The sequence below is a fragment of the Embiotoca jacksoni genome, unplaced genomic scaffold (genome assembly GCF_022577435.1).
Source record: "Embiotoca jacksoni isolate LCO1_2020_lvr unplaced genomic scaffold, fEmbJac1.0.p SCAF_6, whole genome shotgun sequence".
In the NCBI taxonomy this organism is placed as follows: Eukaryota; Metazoa; Chordata; class Actinopteri; family Embiotocidae; genus Embiotoca; species Embiotoca jacksoni.
Window position 1 is genome coordinate 10696388 of NW_027185414.1, and position 19211 is coordinate 10715598.

At 39.6% G+C, this 19211-nt stretch overlaps 2 protein-coding genes across 5 annotated transcripts in view; one reads left to right on the plus strand and one right to left on the minus strand.

The window, feature by feature from the left end:
• Positions 1 to 546: 546 nt before the first annotated feature.
• On the minus strand, positions 547 to 8060 carry LOC138213230 (PWWP domain-containing DNA repair factor 3A-like). Of its 3 annotated transcripts, none has more exons than XM_069174191.1 (15): positions 7974 to 8060; positions 7271 to 7335; positions 6564 to 6734; positions 6067 to 6428; positions 5672 to 5939; positions 5266 to 5406; positions 5102 to 5172; positions 4597 to 4673; positions 4026 to 4086; positions 3857 to 3932; positions 3670 to 3720; positions 3333 to 3574; positions 1671 to 1892; positions 1474 to 1562; positions 547 to 1373 (listed from the first exon to the last, which is right to left on the minus strand). In XM_069174191.1, the coding sequence occupies exons 3-15, from the start codon at positions 6568 to 6570 to the stop codon at positions 1265 to 1267; spliced, it is 1776 nt and encodes a 591-aa protein (XP_069030292.1). In that variant the 5' UTR covers positions 6571 to 6734; positions 7271 to 7335; positions 7974 to 8060; the 3' UTR covers positions 547 to 1264. The 3 variants fall into 3 exon arrangements, with proteins under 3 accessions (XP_069030292.1, XP_069030290.1, XP_069030291.1); XM_069174189.1 differs by having other exon boundaries at positions 6028 to 6428; XM_069174190.1 differs by lacking the exon at positions 7271 to 7335 and having other exon boundaries at positions 6028 to 6428; positions 7974 to 8035.
• Positions 8061 to 10423: 2363 nt separating this feature from the next.
• Positions 10424 to 19211, plus strand: part of kif26ba (kinesin family member 26Ba) — an 84297-nt gene continuing 75509 nt past the window's right edge. For both annotated transcript variants that reach the window (XM_069174110.1, XM_069174111.1), the window contains exons 1-2: positions 10424 to 11106; positions 12437 to 12829. In XM_069174110.1, coding sequence (XP_069030211.1) covers positions 11047 to 11106; positions 12437 to 12829 — 453 coding nt within the window. In that variant the 5' untranslated portion in view covers positions 10424 to 11046. The remainder of the gene's footprint in view (positions 11107 to 12436; positions 12830 to 19211) is intronic.

The window sequence follows — 19211 nt, forward strand, 5'->3', positions numbered from 1 at the left end:
CATATTCCTAAATTCATTCATTCAATCCTTTTCCCGTTAGTTTAGTCTTTCATTCCCTTTTTCATTCCACCATCAGTTTCTCTGAAGGAATTTGTCCATCATTATACACATATGTACCATCTAATCATTTACTGTGAAGTTATTCAATAAACCCTTTTGAATTAAAGCCAACTGTGTCATGGTGATAACTTTCTGATTATGTCAAAGGATTAGAATTCCGATACGAGAATTCATGTTTCGGATTGATTGACGGATTTTGTTTTAACTTGAATTAATAATTTGTCCAATATTGGACTAGTGCCCCTTCTAACAACGAGAGCAAATCTAATCCCTCACAAGATAAATTGACACTACACATGCATCTTTGCGTACTGTATGAAATGGTATGGATGTATGGATTGACAGCTTTCTCTTTCAATATGTCAATGGCGGTGCAGTATTGCTAATTATCGCTGCTATGATGACAACTGGTTTTGAAAGGTGTATTTTTTTATTTGGCACTTGCCCATCCCTTATGTGTGAAAGCATTTAAAAGCGGACATGAAAAATGTTACACATTTTTTTTATTTTTTTTTATAAAAATGGCACAAAGCATTTGCAGACAACAGATTGTTATAGATCCTTTCCGTGATGTTGATTAAAATTTATAGTAGTAGTGGCAAAAACCTTTAATGATTCAGGTATCACTGAGTAGCATTCAGCAGGATCTATTGACAGAAATAATATTAATAATTATGTCGTCAGTAGTGTATAATCACATGAAATTTAAAATGATTGTGTTGTTTTATTAGCTCAGAATGAGCTCTTCATCTCTATACAAGGAGAAAGTCCTCTTCCACGCAATGCACCATGTTGAATCACCATGTTTCAACAGTTACCCTGAAGGGACAAATAAAACACTGGCCCTATGTTTCATAGCTGTACAATCACATACAATGCTTGGAAGGGGAGGCTGAGGCGAGGGGTATTCAGCAACCTCATCGCTAGATGCCACTACATACTGCTTCTTTAAATCATGCTTAAGCTCTATGAAATATTTGGCTGTATATACTGTACAATGTCATAAACTAGTTATGCACTGAAGTTAGCTTAATAGATTATTATCATTTGTATTACATTGTAAAGCCAGCATTTATGGTTCTGATTTAGCTGAATCAGTGCATTGTATCTTGTCACTGATTGCGAGGCACACAGGTATGGCTACATTACCTATGAACAAAACATACAAAACCCCCAAAAATGTATCAAAAGTACTTTCATTTAATCAGTCTTCCAAACCGATAGGATCAGAGAATAAAGCAAGTGACGTGTTCTGGTGCTGTGATTTATTCCTCGTCAGCTTTTCAACCATCATGTGCAACTCCTGTCTTTCTCTGAAAGAAACAAAACAAAAACAAGAAACAGTCACTGATAATATTCAATATTTAGCCTAAAAATAGTTTCTTTCAATGGTTTAACACAATACATTCTTACCTGTTACTTAGACATCGTCCTTTTAGGTACTTTTCTTCTGCCTTTTTTACTGAAATATTGTCCACCCCAGCAATGGCATGGATGATGGCCTGCACAGAAAGACAATCTTCCAGAACCTGTACCTCAAACTGTGAACTGCACATCAGAAAAACATACCAAATAACACAAATGAGCACTGATGAAAAGGTTAAGTTCACCTCCGGGAGAAGCACATCCAAAACAAAAGAGACACACTCCACGGATTTTAGCTCAGCTAGGCGAGGGGTGGTGGCCACAGCCGTTGCATAGAGCTCATTTAGGTAACAGTAGACTCGGTCCATCTGCTGGTCATCTTCCAGGTACAGCTTCACAATCCGTCTGCGATTGGCGCTCGTAAAATAACGAAGCCATCTGGACTGCTGCTGCCCACGGATCACAGCCTGTAAGGAGAGCGGTACAGGAAGGATGGATTTATTTATTTATTCAGGAATGGTTCCTCATGTATGCCCTATTTAGTGCCACATGTAATGGCAATTATAATTTAAGTATTAACCACATTTAGTTCTAGATGTTTTATAACATTAAAGTATCACAGTAGATGTCATTAGCTTATGTCTCTTACTCTCTCTTCACTCACCACTTACAAAAATGTCAAATATTAAAAAAAAAAAAAAACTTTCAGAAATCCAAAGGAGAACTATCCCTTTCAAAAATATTCGCCCATGTATGTGTTCATTTCTGCTCTGAATACTTGGGCAGACCAATTAGTCTTTGCAAATCTGATTGACCATATTTAGAACAGGCAGCAGTTTGTAATTGTGCCAACTTGAATTGAAGTCACACTTGTCGTGGCCTCCATCGGTATCTTATTAACACGGACAGTTTTAAAGAATGGGCTGCTTTGGGGAGATTTACAGCTGTGCCGCACATATTTTTTATTATTATTTCTGACCTTATTTTATTCAGTGAAATTATCACTATTAGGTGCATCTGACTTTGGGCCAGGAGAAGATCTAGATCAGGCGGCATCCAGCTTTTGGCAGATGGTTTGACCCTGAATACCAACGTTCTCCGGTTGACAGTGATGCCCAGTCACTAACTATCTCCTCCTGGCTTCCAGCTCAACTCCTTGCGCCTGTTCCAGGACCAACAACAGGCTCGTTCCGCTGACTATCCCAACCTGAGAGCAGCCATCTTCCTCTCACTTCCTGCTCTTCCCACAGCCCTGAGCGTCTTTAAAACAGAAAGTGACGAGGAAACCCCTGCAGCCGACGCAACTGGATATAACCAACCAGCCAGCCTTTTGTTGTGCATTGTTAGAATACCTAGTGCTTGGTAGCTGTCTTTTCCATAGTCTCGTTGTATTTGTCTTCCCACAGGACTCTTAGTTCAATCACAATGATCCTCTTTGTCTCCTCAGATCATATGACCATGTCAGGCCTCAGGGATGTTTGGACAAACTGAAGAGAGTCAAGTTTTCTTCCCATGTCCATCCTCATTTCCCATGATTGTGATGTTCCTTTTACTTTTTAATTTAAATTATATAATGACTTACTATTTCTATTGTAGATGCAAATAAGAGACTATTCACAGCCTAACCTCTCCTACTCATCAAGTCATCCCTTGCTTATCCTCCCTATAGCCTGTGCTTAATGTTCATCTCTTCTCCTCTCCATCTTGATGGAGTGCACTTTCTATGGGAATCCACTTCCCCCAGTAATGGTGGTACATTTTTAGAGTGCACAAACTATACTGGCCAAGCTAGCACATCAAAATGTTTTGTTTTGTTTTAACAACATAAATGTGGAACAAATGGCATTGAGGAAGTAGTTGCTAATCCTAGAACTACAACAGCAAGACAGCAATACAATTACTCATACCAGCAGGTGTTTTTCCACCATGTGTTGCTTGACAATGAAATCTACAAGCTTCTCATTAGCGCGGTTGAGGGCGGCATGGGTCCGATCTGGCAGCAGCCTCTTTGAACGCCTCCTGAACTCTTTCTGCTGTTCACTAAAACTGCCCTCCTTCTGACCATCACACGGCTCCTCCATCATGGATTCACTGGCGATGGTTAGCCTCTCTGAGGCGGCCTGTGGATACATCCTCCTCACTGGATTGCCTAGAGCAGGTCAAGAAAAGCAGTGAAGAGCATTGTCAGGATCATAAAAGGGCTTCATGTGTATTCCAGTTTTCTTTGTAAAGGACAAAACGTACTCATGTCATGAGCCAAGTACTCAATGAAGGAGCCAGAAAATGAGCCACATGCTGCAAAGACAAAACATGATTAGTACTGCGACTAATTCAGTGGCATCACAACAATGTTGTTTTAATTCAGTGCATGTGAAAATCAGTGTCTTTGATCCGTTTCTGTGTACATAAGCATCAAATGGACAATACTTACCAATCCTGAATCTGTAGTCTGTTATGAGCTCCAAGGACCACGCTATTACTTTTTCGTACTTTTCTTTGGCTTTACACTAAAAGTCAATATGACACATACAGTCAGCCACAGTGTCAGAAAAACAATGTTTTTAGACAATTAGAGTATATAACCGAGGAGCAGTTCTTACCATCAGCTCATCAGCTTCTTCACAGTCAAAAGGTTTCAAGGACTTCAGAGCCACAGTAAACCTTGAAGAACAAAAACACAACTGAAAATGAACCTCCAAATAGTTTAATCATTAATAATTTGTTTGAATATTAAATTTAGATTTTTGACTTTATTGATCCCACAGTGGGGAAATTCGGTCATCACAGCAGCATAGAAAGAACAAAAAAGTGCACACAATATGAAAAAGAGCAATGAATAAATAGAGACAAACAGAGACTATAGACACACAAAAAAACCCCAAATAAATACAGTTTGGGATGAATTGAAAAAGTGACCAGTGTAATAAGATGAAATGAATATGAATAGTGCCACATTATTTTATGGTGGTGTTAAAAAGTCTGACAGCGGTCGGAACAAACTCTTTCCTGCACTGAGGGAAAGAGCGCTACTGAGGAATATCTCAAGTTGGGCAGCCAAGTTTAATGACATCACATAAGAGCATACGTGGCTTTTTACTTTTAAAGGGATATAGGCATTAACCAACAAAGAAATGACATAAAATATTTATTGAAAAAAACTGTATAACTTACCCATTCTTTTTTTGAACGATTGAGTGATCAACGAATTTGATGCTGGCTTTTTTCTGCCTACGGTTCACACTTTTTACCTGTGGAAAAAAAATAGTACAGATTTAAAAACATTAAAGCTTCGAGGGCTTTGGCCAGTTATTTTGGGTCACAGCTGTTTCAGACCTATGATGGTATTTCATATAATTTCCCAAGTCACCCTGCTCTCATATAAAGTATATTTTATCGTTTAAGAACACTTAGTATAGTCTTTAATGGTGCTGAAATAGTCAATGAATCAATTAAAGTTGTACAACAGAAAATTGATAGGCAGCAGTTTTCTGAAAAAGTTTAAATCATTGATTAAGCAATAATACCAAATATTCACTAGTTTACGCTTCTTAAATGTGCCAAAATTGCTGGTTTATTGCATATAGAGAAAGATCCTAGGATCTGAAAATGTGTGTATTGTTCACCTGAAAGGCATGTCCTTGTGAGAAATCAATTATCCATGTGTTTTTGCACTCACCAACGCAGGCCAGAAAGGTTCATTCCTAAATTTGCACCACACAAACACTCCTTCTGTAATGGACGAGGGCTCTAAAAGTTTGAAAAACAGTCCACTTAAAGTAAACAGTATGTGTACACAATCCAGAAAATATTTTATATAATGTATTCTGTAGTCTCTCTCACTTTTGTCCACCTGCATCGAGAAACTTGGGAGCTCTTCTTCATCCTCATCACTTTCCTCATCTTCCTGGAGGGAAAAAGAGGGCAGCTCTTCCTCATAGTGACTCAGCTCTATTGACAGATCTGAAGACCGCAAAGATTCCTCTTTTTTTGGGTGGTGTGGCAGAGAGGGCAATTAGGAAAAAAAAAAGAAGAAATAACACAGAATTAGAGAAGATAATTTGGCTCACCTAAACTATTTAAAAGAAACAACTGCTTTACAAGCACTAGTAGTTATTTAAACAAATATATAGACACACAGAGGACAACATATTTAAGACATATTAAATGTGCTATACTTTGAATTGTGAGGGGGGGTGATGTCCTACAACCCAAAGTATAATGAGACAGACAAAAAACAAAACACTACCTTGCTCTGCTGCATCAGACTGCTCCAGTTCAAATCTGGGTCTAGAGGGTTTGGATGACTGAGAAGTAGTATCTTCTTTTGAATTCTCAGTGTCAATCTTACGCTTCTTGGCACGCTGATGATTGGCTGGAGGATCACTGGCTTTACTGCAGGTCTGTGTTTTCTTCTTTGGTGCCCTTTGTCGGACTAGTTTAGGCCGGGAAGCGTGACCCCTCTTACGCCTGCTTTGAGGTTTTGATTTGGAGCATGGGGAATCTAGCTCTGACATCTACAACAGTAGAGGAAAAAAGTCAAAGTCATTGAAAAATCTGTAGGCTCAACATGTAGAGACAACATTTATCAGTAAAACATCACACCTTTAGCTGAGTGATGATTTCAGTGTATTCTGGCTCAACTTGTTTTACCCCTGCAGGGGGGGTTGAATTACTGGACAGGGTGTCCGTGGAGGATCTGGTAACTGGTGTGGAGGACCTGGTAGCTGGTGTGGAGGACCTGGTAACTGGTGTGGAGGACCTGGTAACTAGTGTGGAGGACCTGGTAACTGGTGTAGAGGTCAGGCAGGGTTCTGGTGTCTTTCTCGTTCGTCCCTTGCCTCTTTTTGGAGTACTTGGTAGGGAACTTGACTGGCTGAGGATGGCAGAATCGCTGCCTGGCACAGCATTTGACTCCTCTGTGGCTGAAGATAAAACGGTGTCGGAGGCAAATTTCCCTGTTGAAATCTTTTTAGGTTCCCTTTTTCTTGTTTTCCGCGGTATACCTGCAAGATAAGTTGCAGTTATATTTCTGCTGTAATTTTTGAGTTGCTTCCTGTGTCTGAAGAACCAAGATTTAGTGGATTGTCAAAAACTTTGTACTTGATTATAAACTTCAGAAAGTGAAATAACTACATTACCCTTCATTGTGGGATGACGCAGTGTCCTCCTCAATAGAAATATTTCCTGTGAGTTAAAGGGCTCACTGAAGTATCAAGATGTGACATTGATCAGGGCTGACTTTCTTCATCTCAGTGACTGGAATTTGCATTGCAGACGTCAGGGTTGGCAAACAGGTAAAAACTTGGCAGCTGTATGCCAGAAGCAGGAAAAGGTTATGAAATGCTGCTCAATCAACCGGCAACATTTTAGTTCAGCATTGTAGGGGTGGTAGAAATGTCATCTTCCCACTGCATTCATTACATGCATTTGCTTTTATCTAATTTTTTGGAAAACTTTAAAAAAACTAAACTTTTTTGCTTAATTTTGTTTAAACACTTATTGTATTTATTATATTTACCTAGCCGATGATGGGTACCTAACCAAAAAAATCAATACAGTATAGTATGGTGTATTTTGTTTGGTAATATTATATCTATACAGACACACCAAGTATCGATATCTAATAATATAAATAAATGATCAGTTTGTTTATTCATTTACTGGTGAGATGAACCGACTGAAAGCTTTGCTACACTACTACATAGGGCAAATGTAGGCAAACCTTTCCTTTGAGGACATAATTTGCAGTTGAAACACGGTAATAAATATGTTATTGAAATACTAAAGCACATAGACATTTTGTTAGAATTTTAATAATATCGTGCTACTACGATAAAAACCGTACCGTGGGGTCTCTGGTGATTCCCACCCCTGCTTCACTGTACGTTTTTACCATGTAGGAATACGTATCTGAACACAAAACAAAGTAAATTCAACCTGTTGTCACAGAGACAGAATTGGCAAGAACATTGACAGTTGAGCTGCTGAAGTGTTTTCACAGAAGATTCAACATTTATATGGTTTATAAAAAAAAAAAAAAAAAAAAAAAAAAAAAAACTCAGTGCATACGTGTGCAAACGCCGTAATAAACCTCCATAACGTCAAGGCTGAACGCTGTAGTATTACACCACGTCCTAGCATGTACTGCCAGCTCACATTACAGTTAAAACACGCTATTTTGGTTGCCAACAAACAAGCTGCAACGTGACATTGTTTGCATGACGTGTTTACTTGTAAACAAACACTCGGGTTTGCACGGTTCTTAATGGGAGTAATGTGTCATTTATAGGTCAGATCATTCTTTCCAAACTCGGAGAGACGATAACAGCCATTGACCTTTCTTCCCGTAGCTACAACTCGGCACTCCTCTGAAATTTCGCGTTTAGTTTGGCTAGTTATCCACCAGCTTCAGTCAAGACATCCGTACATGTACACGCTGACTGTTACACAAAGTTTCTCCTTCTGGACTAAAACAACGCTTACAAATTGCAAAAGTGTTAACACACACACACACACACACACACACAATTCCTTTGCATAAATCTTACCACTACCGCGTCTGGATCTGCTGCTGCCGCCGCCGCTGTTTCTGTTGCTGTCACTCGCAGGTTGTAAACCACCCTGTAAGATGTGACGCCACCCACTGGACCGGAGTGTCCTGAGACCAGATGATCGTTTGGACAAAAAAAAAAGAAAAAAGGGACGTCACAGCGAGACAGGCGGCTACGATCGCGAGATTACGAAATCTCGGGGTTCTGAACCATGTGGCGTGTCGCGTTTCATTTGAACCTATTTCACATTTACGCAACATCTCAAAGGCAAATTTTGCACTTGGAACTTGAATTCCATTCATTTATTTGACAGCTTTAGTTACTTTTAAGATGAAGATTTGACACAATAAATAATATAATAAGCTTTTTAAAATACAAAATATTGTTCATGGTGTTTCCAACCTGTTCAGTTTGTAGTCAGGGTCACAATTCAGATGTCTGAGTTGTTAACAGCTCCACCAAATAGGCTAGTGATTTTTTTCCCCCCTCTAAAACTTATATGGTTTCATTTTAACAGGCTAAATGTGCATATTATCCAATACATCCAAGAATACAGAAAAAGTCCAAAACCTGAAAATAGATTTGTATATCAGAACTTACTTTTTTTCTTCTTTACTCTCTCAGTCATCATCTGATGACCCCTCAGATTTATCTGCTGTCCCTGTTCATAAAACTCATTATAAAGTTGTTCAAACTAGCTACACCTGCAGCAACTAACAGTGGCATATTGCTTACACACTGAGGATTCATTATTGATAATGTAATGATGTCACATATGAACTAATGGTATTTCAGTCAGTGACCAAACCAGTTTTTACATTAATACATTACAGCATTTTGCTGCCAATATGTACCTACTTTAATATTTTTCATGGAGGACCTTTACTTTTAATGGAGTATTTTTATATTGCTTTTACTTAAGTAGCAAAATGATCTGGATATTTCTTCCACCACTGGTCTTTAAGCACCTGAAACAAATCAAATACTATCAAATTGTGACAGAAATGTGACAATATGCTGCAAGAAGGGCCATGAGCCCAAATGTTTGGAACTCATTTGTTTGAGGAAATTCACTGCACAACTTTTTCCAGCCTCCTTGAGTTTTGCACAAGCAAACAAAGAGATATACTTTGTGGTGGAGAAACTTATTACATGTTTATTTTGAAGAACATTTGCTATCTATTAATGTTGCAAATGATAACAGTGTGCATTTCTATGAAGTTTAAAAACGGACATAAGTATACCGTGTGCAGCACACTTTCTTTATTAACTCTGCTGCTGCTGTCTAGTAATACCCTTATGACAACAGCAGAGTGCACTGTCTAACCACTCATCAACTACTCTCAGTTCCTGGAAACACTTCAGTCATTTAACGCAGGGGTGTCTACCCTGTTAGAAATGCAAGATGACTGTTCATGCATTGATTTTTACACTCTTCTAAAGGGTTATATCTTAATCCTTTACTCTTACTATTTCCTACAAAACTTTTCTTGGTGTACCACGTATATTCAATTCTTTTGAAAGCTCTGCCAGTTTACCCACTTAACTGCTTTTTTGTGACTGACAGAGGTGTTTGCAGGTCATTTTTCTGAATGACATGTTGGTCAAGAACAAAAAGAGGATACTGCAGGGGCCCAAACATTTGTTTGACAGAGTCAGTGTAAAGCCATTCAACATGTCTGTGTAACTTGGTGCTTTTCTTCATCTCCATCTCCTCTATTCTTCAAAGCTTTAACTGTAAATAATCAGCAGCCTGCTTCAATAAAGGAAGAGGTACCCAGGGCCATAAGGGGGAATTCAGGTATTCTGAGGTCGTGATTTGAATTTTTCCCCAAATGCACCAAACTTTCCCTCTTGGAAAATTCTAACCAGATACCAAATGTCTCTAAAATGAAATATGTTGGTTATTTATTATTTTGGCTGTGAATGTAAGTAGGCTATATTTTGTTTTCAACCCTTCTCCAAGCCATCAGAAATGATATTCTGAAAAGAAAAGGTGTGATTTCATTCATAGTCAAATTAAAATATATTTCCTTTAAAGATGCTTGAGTCAGTTGAACATTAGCCTGTGATAGTATAGGCTATGTATAAGTAAGACCTGCGTGTCCTCAATGCTACAGTCATGGATCTGCCTCTTGAATATGACACACTGGCTTTACGTTTAACACAGCCTGCTGTAGGCTATAATTGCAAACACATCCTAAAGTAACGTTACAAATTTCCATTTGAAAAGTGTTTTTTTTTTTCTCAGTTCAAACAGGCAGCGGTCCACCTGTCACTCAGCTGGAACCTCTGGAAGTGTATTGGCCTGAGGTTGATGAGGGGCAGGTTGGCCCCGCCCTCATCCAGATGTGTGTCTCGCTCCTGTCTCTTCAGTCCACTGCTGGCTTCAGCAGTGAGGAGCCTCAGGAAGTCAACAGGAGGGTCAGGATAGCAACGCGTAAAGTATAAACCAGGAGAAGCTGACTTCTGTAGCTGTGGTCCGCATCAGTCGGATCTTACTTGAGCTAATGTGTCGTGACTTTGTCGTTAGCCTGCGAGACCTGCGCCGTGCGTCGGAATTTACCCCGTGGGGGGCTTGTTTTACCTGGCCAGCCTCAGACGCAGAGATGATGGAGAGAGGCAGGGCTGAGTGCGGTGCCAGCTCAGAGCGCTGCTGAACACAGAGCCTCATTCAGCGCAGAGCAGACTCTGCTGACAGGGAGCGGTCCGCTCTCCCAACCGACCTGTGCGAATTCTCAGTCTGGTTTTTAGATGTGATTCGAGGGCTTTTTAAAAAAAATTTTTTTTTTTAAAGAAGCAACAAACCGTGGAGGAAAAAACAAAAGAAAACGAAACCATCTCAGATTTTTTTTTAGTGTTTTGGCTGCGGAATGAGGATGTAACCGGTTTCCACATGCATCTGGAAGTGGCATGAGGTTAACTCCAACCTGAGAAGAGCAAACTGCAGGGGCGTGTAGTTAATTGAAATCGATCCGGTGGTCTCTTTTTGAATGTGAAGCGCCAGCAGAGGTTCTTTCTCCTCTCCTCTCCTCTCCTCCTCCTCCTCCCCTCTCCTCTCACCCCAAACATGACTTCACTGTCGGGGACTAAGGAGAGGTCTGTGAGCAGCCGGAGCAGAAAATATGGGGTAGGTTATTCATTCCAGCAGCAGAGGGGTGGACAATCCTCTGTTACCAATAAGCCATGGCAAACATAAAAACTTATCATCCATTCAGTGCTGCATGCATGCGCTCCATCTCACACTGCCCACCCATTCTGTAGGAACGTGTAGTTTGCTTCCCCTTTTCAGGGTGGCATAAATGTAAAAGTGATGAGAGCTCTCATTAGATTTGTGCTCATGCTGATGATTGATTGCTTTGTGAAGATCACACTTCATACCTCACTGCTCATGGTGTCACAACAATGGCATGCTTTTTCACTGATAGCTCCGCCACATCACTTTAACTATCATTAAATGAGGATAAAGCTACTAAATCAGATATTATTCTCATTCTCGTGTCACTACCGACTATAGGTTACTCCAGCCAATTTGCATTATTTTGTGACACAGGGTTTGGTCACGTTATATCCACCTCTTCATTTAGAGAAGACTACGCATTCTCACCTATAAGCCTACTCATTGCTGCCTTATTATAGCCCTTGTAAGGGATCACAGTCATGCCCAGCCTCTCCAGCCTTCACCACATCAATGGGTCTGTTCTCTGACTGGATTTACCCAACCGCAAAAGATCAAATTCTCGAGTCCTTGCGGCTCATTTGATGCTCCCATGTGGCTGAATGGAGCAAAATAACCCAGGTCTACGCGGAGTTGATCCTATTTAGTGGTTAATGGACGCATCTAATATGCTGACTGCCTTGACTTTGGGTTGTAGCACTATTGCAGTAGATGTTTGATAGCCTATTGCTTCCTGCTTGTAGGTTTTTAATTGAACCATTTGATTTAAAGCCCTAATGTTAGTTAGATTATTTGTTTACTCGTTGGCTCTTTATTCTGTGTGTATGTTATTAGCATGTTGACTGTTTGTTTAGCCTGCACGCATCTTTATGTCCATTTATACTCACCTTTTATCAATTGTTGCCATATGGACTAAGCATGACTATTGGAGCTATGTGGCAGGTTAATATTTCTCTACCAGAATCATTTGTTGTTGATTATCTCTCTCATGAATTTCAAACATGCGCTGCTGTAACCTGCTGAATACAGTTAGGAGAACACAGTTTGCTTTGCAGGCAAAAAGCAAATAGCTTGACTTCAATTTGCCTAATACAGACGATGTGCTGTCATCCCTTCCTCATGATTTTGTTCTCATCACAATGCAACCTGTTGGGTGGGCAGACTTATCAGTGCAAATATTCACACAATGATAAATGATGCTTGTCCTGCCATGATATGTCCAAATGTCTGCCATGAAAACACTTATTTGTAATCTTTTCTTCTTTTTAAAACATTTCCCTAGATGCCTGACACTTCCCCAACCAAATCTGCCTCCTTTTTCCCGGACACTTGGTACCGAAAGGCCTATGAGGAAACCACCCGCTCCAACACACGTCCCGCCCCAGAGGGTGCTGGGTCCATGCCCAGCTCCACGGGCACCCCGTCCCCAGGCTCAGGGATCTCTTCACCAGGATCTTTCTCTGGATCGCCAGGGACCATCTCCCCAGGGATTGGGACAGGATCACCGGGTTCTCTGGGTGGCTCCCCGGGTTTTGGGACGGGATCACCGGCCTCAGGTAGTGGAAGCTCCCCTGGGAGTGAAAGAGGTATATGGTGTGAGAACTGCAATGCAAGGCTGACAGAGTTGAAGCGACAAGCCCTGAAACTGCTCATCCCTGGACCTTACTCCAGCAAGGTAAAAATCTGATTGCTCTCTAGTCCCTCTGTCCTATATGGTGTGTATGAATGTGTATGTACGGATCATCTTGTATGTTGTATATGTTTCTGTACCTGATCTTCACCCAGCATATCATCCAGAAATAACTTGTTCCTTCATTAACTTTGGCATTTAAACAGTGGCACTTATTAACTTGGTTGCTCATGAAAGACTGGGCTTCCAATCATTCCCTTGCTTACTGTGTTGCTGTGTCATCTGAGTTATTGTTGTCATAAATCATAAGAGTGCTGTTATTTATCCATCTGTGAAAACGAGCAGAAACCAAACAGCCTTTGGGATTTGGGGTAATTATGGTATCTGAAGCTGTTAATCAACCACTGACAGTGTGCCAAAAACCAAATGATAAACACACAAGACAATTTTGATTTTTAGTTTGGAGTTTTCGATCTTACCTGATTGATCATATCCCCAAAATCAATGAGCTCACTTTATTCTATATTGCTTTTCTCCTTTTGGGGGAATTAATGTGTTGGATTACTGAAAGACATTGACCTCTTCGAGCAGTTTTGAATCCATATGGGCTGCTGCCTTTTCTCATTTTCTTTGACAGTTAATTCCTTTTTTTCTGTGGGTAGTCCATATCAGCAGTTTAACTTCCATTAGTGAGTCTCAATACTCAGGATATGACTGCTGCCAGTAGATTTAGGATATACAGTAGGATAAAATCAAGTACTATAAAAAAAATAATAAAAAAAAAAATAAAAAAAAATCATTATCATGTTTGCATTTCATATGGCTATTGTTATTTCTACACTGAATTATTTTCCGGCTCAAAATGTATTAATTGGTAAAAGACACCTGGGCAACAACTAATGTGCTTTTTTCAGTTGGAAGCAAAGCCTGGCTTTGCACTGCAGAGACATTTGTTGTCACTAAGGAAGTCTTTTTGTGTTTATGTTCAGCTTTTTGGCTTCACTTAAGTCAAATTATAAATACACAATTGAAAAAAATAAGAGTATTTTGGTTTTGACATTGGTTTGGCTCACAGAGCAGATATGCACATAGTAATAATGAAGAAACACGTACTGGCAGAGGTTTCGACTCCATACTCTTTAAACATGTTGTTGGAGTTTACAGTTGACTGGATGTTAGCTATGAATATAGTAGGCCACATATCAGGCTTTGAGTTAATTTGTAACAAATAAGTGCTTCGAACGCACCATGGGGCTAATAAAGTGCAGCTAGCGAGAGAGTCAGATATAGTACTACAGAAGAACAGTGAGACCTACTATACAGCCTGTAAGACAATAACAGAGGTGGAGACACTGGATTCTTATTAAGAGCATGACATTTGGAAATTGTTAGGAACATTTGAGGTTAGTGGCGACTGTAGGTTGGCAGACCACTAATTAAAGCGTTATTTGTGAGGTTGGGCTTAGTTCAGGCTGATTAAAGCTTCCCCGTTGTGGTTAACTTTATTGCAGTGTAGAATAAGCGCAGGCAGAACTTACAGTATTATAACTGATGTACGTACTGTATGTCTTTATGTAAAATGTATCATATAAAAGAGTTCGCTTTTACCAGCTGCACATACAGAAATGAGCTTAGAAGTGTCACTGGACAAAACATGGGATTTTAGGGGCATCACAGTTCTAAATATCTCTCATGGCTCAAGGAGTTGTCAATGAAAAATAGTGATTTTAATGACTTTGTGTGCTTGACTGCATCAAACCTCAGAATATGAACAAGAAAATGGACAGAGAATCAGTTGGCCTTTGTACACATAGGTGTTCAACACCATGCATGCAGCATATTAAATATCACACTCAGAAGAGCAAATATGGACTTCTGATCTGGTTCTACTGAAGTTTCCCATGAGTGAACTGACACAGGGTCAATTGGTGGTTTCAGACTGCAGCGGTTGGACATTTATTCCTTTGATATGAGATTGTTGGAACCATCTGTAAACATACCTGGAATTGGAAAAATGCTTTTACTCATGATAAACTTAAAACAGCATGTTAAGGTTAAACCCAAAACGTGTGCACAGTCCTGTTGAATCTTTGTTAACAGGAAAATTGCCAGTACAATATGTCTAGCTCTCTGACTTTAAGCCTGTTGTTGTTATACAGGTGGCTAGTTGTTCTTGTTTAAAAGTTATTCTGTGCCATCACTGCAGAACTGAACAGTTCAGTTATTTTAGCCAGTTCAAATTTCCTGGCTGGTTTTCTTTTTTTTACTGTTCTACTCTTTTGACCTGCGCAGGTGTTCTTTGTCAAAGAAAAGCTGAACTCATGTCCTTGGTGAGGCAATGTGATTTAATATTTCTTCTCCTTCACCAAATGTGCCAGAGCAGCAGTTCAGTTTATGTGTGTGTGTGTGTGTGTGTGTGTGTGTGTGTGTGTGTGTGTGTGTGTGTGTGTGTGTGTGTGTGTGTGTGTGTGTGTGTGTGTTCCTGGTGTACTGTCAGCATGGGATCCCATGTTATTCCCACAGGACACCGAGAAATATGTGACCCCACACAGCTTGAATACAAAAACACATCCACAAACTGATATGACCTCCAACGCACGCATACACTTGCGCACGCGCACACACAGATTACATTGACTTTCTAATTTCCTGGAGACTTTCCATGACCATAACCACTACTTGCCGGACTTTAACCCTATTCTAACCTTAAATTAAATCTTCACCATAAAAATTTAATGATTAATGTTACTTGGATCTTTTTGTCCCCAAAACAATACACAATGTCTCCACAACGTAAGTGTGTAATGTCCCCACAACATGAGTAATACAAGTACACACACACATTCTTATACAGGGCTGTTAATACTATGCTAATGATGACCTTCACCGCTCTTGCCTTTTGAATATTTTGCTGTTTGGATGTCAGCAGTTCAGTGTGTGTGTCTGACATGCACACACACAAATAAGTGTAATTTGTCAGTGTGCTTAAATGTCAAGATATTATGTTGCGGCAAACGAACCACTGTTTGAATGCTCATCCACCTTAAGATTCTGTAAGCAACTATTAGCTAATGTAAACAAAGTGCATTATTCTGTCCATTAAATGTCCTGAATGCACCTCATTAATGCATTTAAACATCCAATAGTAGTTAACCTGCTCATGACTCAAAGGAGACATGACGGTTTAGAGACGAAGAGATAGACGGAAGATGAAATTGAGTGATTGATATAAGAAATAATAGAAAATTGTTGGACTGCATGTCGTGATCTCATCCTGATGTGACTTAAGTGTCATACTCAAATTAAATGGAAATCCATTTCAGGTAATTTTGTCCATACTATGATTACTCCTGTTTCTCAGTCAGCTGGATAAGGGACAGAGAGGAGGGTAGGCAGTTCATGTTGCCGGTGGCAGTCTGGGCAGGAGAGTGTGGCTAAAAAGTGCTCTGTTGAGGGATTAGAGTGAGCATGTATGCTTTTAGGTTTAGAAACACACATGCACGCACAACACGCGCACACTTGTAACCACAGGATTCAAAAGCACATCTGGCTACACAGCTGTACTCACTTAAGGCCTCTGTCCTGTTCCACTGGTGTGTATATCCTTATGTCCACGCCCAAATGATAAAGGGATGGAGGTGGATCTGTTTTTGGTTGGTCCAGTTCAGCTCTGGAAAGTGGGTCACTGTGTGTGTTTTATTCACCAGCAAAGTGTCTGTTTCAGATCAACTGAAAGTCAAAACCATTCATGTTTATGAAGTGAAACATATACAATTCTACATCAGACATAAAAATAAAGCCAAAGAAGGACATGTTTGGGAATTTATTCACTCCCTGAGGACCTCTCACTGGCAACTTCAGATTTATTGAGATTGCTTGCATCTGTTCTTTTTTTTTTTTTTTTTTTTTTGGTCAATTTGAAGACATCACGTGAAGTACTGTTGGAGACTCTTTTGGATATATATATATATATATATATATATATGTATAAATGCACTTAAAATGTTTATATTAGCTGACCCATTGATGTATTTGCTTAGATGTGGCTGTATATTAAACAGCCGTCAGCAGTTTCTGCTGTACATAGATTTTTAACTTTAGTGCACATTTATAAGGCTGGGATCATTTACAGTTACAGTGGAGTGACTCTGGGAAACTAAAGCTTTCTGTGACCTGTTTTCCTTGTTCATGCCCCAGTTACCATAAACTTAGCCAGTTCTTTTAAAAGTGCAAGCCAAGAGTTACTCCTGAAAATATCTGTTTCTCTACCTACTTCGTTGTCAGATTTGTATTCATACAACTTATACACTTATTACATGTATTATTTATAATGACAATAATAATTATAGGAATTTGTTAGTAGTCATGGAGATTAAGCTGTTGACATGCAAGCTTGTTGTAACTTAATTAGTAGAATTTGTAAGACCTTTTGTCTGTGTTGACACAATGGGTCATGTGTAAATGGTCCATCTAACCATATGTTATTAATATTATCAGACATATCAATGAATAATGACAATAACTCAATTGCAGCCCTATATACTTCAAACTTCAAACTACTGCACCAGTGAATGACACAATGCACTACTAATCACAATGTACATAAAACACCTGGCAGAGTCATTGTAATTCTCCAAAGACTGACAAACTGTGAGGGCTGCATCATCAGTTTCACGCATGACTGAAAGTGTTATCTTTAATATTGCCAACCTAATGCTTTTAATGCCCAACATAATGAACCAATTTTATCTGACCATCAGGTGAGCTAACGGTTTCGAGCTGATAGAACTGATAGAACTGATCTATCTGCTGTTTCAGATGTCTTTTCAATCCACCAAAACAAGTGGGATTGATACGCCTGTGGACATAATCAGTTCAACTAATTCCAGTCACCAGATAATTGTCACCTACAACCAGTAATTAGTCTGTAATTAGAGTACTTATCAGATCAAATAGTGAAGTATCACTGCTCAACAATCTGTGCACAAAGGGATATATTTCTGTACACCGGTAGCTAGCTATCCTGTAATAACCAAATCCCATAACACTGCAGGAGCAGGCCTCCGGTAACCACGGCAGCTGGTGTTGCCACGGCAGCGACATGTGACAGATGTGAGCCGCATACATATCTCCATCAGTGTTAATGAGCTCCTCATAGTTGTGTACATGAGGCTGAGAGACAGATAGAGTGTGAAAATATATGGAGTTCATGTGAATAATAGCGCATGTTAGTGTGTGTTTTTGGCAAGAAGTAAGACTGAATATATATAGTTAAAAAGTGTGTGTACACACACACACACACACACACACACACACACACACACACACACACACACACACACACACACTGTGTGTCAGCGAGAGAGTGAGAGTGATCATGCCCTCCTGATGCCTTTCAGGTGTGAAAGACATTACCATATAAAGAGGTGGCTTCATCAATAACTGCAATATGGTGTGGATGGATGGATGTGTGTGAACGGAGGGAGATGTTGATGCAGGCTGAACTGAAGAGCTTATTACCAGGTTTATGTCAGTTTGACCCGCCCCCACAAACACACATGGATTCTTAAGTGACCTGAAAACCCAAAATGCCAAACTGCTTTGTTGAAGAGTTGGTCAGGAGACTGGAGAACAGCCTATTTGTAAATATGGTAATAACATCTTGTAACAACAGAGATCAGTGGCATTTCACATTCTTTAATGTTGGTCATTTCACTGGTGTTAAAATGAAATGGGTGTTGATATTTACTAAAGAATAGGAGGTTTGAAAATTATTTCTGACCATGTGCATGTCCTCAGTACCATTGCCAGCCTTTTTTTAATTACATGCTGTTAGTAAGATCATGTAAAATGTCATCTGCGTCAACAGATCTAATTATATCCTCAAAGGTTATGGAGACAAAAAGGGTCTGACCTGTTCTGACCAGAATATTTTGCTATTTTTCAACTCTTACACCTCCTTTTCCTTGTCCTTTGTCTTGTTCTCATCTGTCTTTTTGGCATTTTACATGCTTTACCTCAACCAGTGCCCAAACATAAATCTAACCTTAACTCTAAATCCAAGTCTTCACCTCAAACATCCTTTTGAAGTTGTCCTCACAACACAGAAATAGCCTCAGTCCATTTGGTTTAAACTAAAATTTTCCTACACAAACATAGCAACACAAGTACACACACACACACACACACACACACACACACACACACACACACACACACACACACACACACACACACACACCTTTTTCTAAATCCGGCTCAAGAGAAATGAGAGAAACAAAGATATCAATTTAGAGGAAGAAAAGAAGAAAGAGAAAATAAAGAACAGGGAGAGAAATGAGTAGCTACAGGGGAAAAAAGAAGACCGCTTTCTCTAATAGTGCTATAATTATCATTAGTGTCAGTGACCCATAGCGGACGCACTTAA

Coding starts and splice junctions, on each gene's coding strand:
- LOC138213230 (XM_069174189.1), bottom strand. Junction 4,674..5,101: donor AACCTTTCTGGCCTGCGTTG/GTGAGTGCAAAA, acceptor TTTTTTCCACAG/GTAAAAAGTGTGAACCGTAG. Junction 1,893..3,332: donor TGGTGGAAAAACACCTGCTG/GTATGAGTAATT, acceptor CTCTCCTTACAG/GCTGTGATCCGTGGGCAGCA.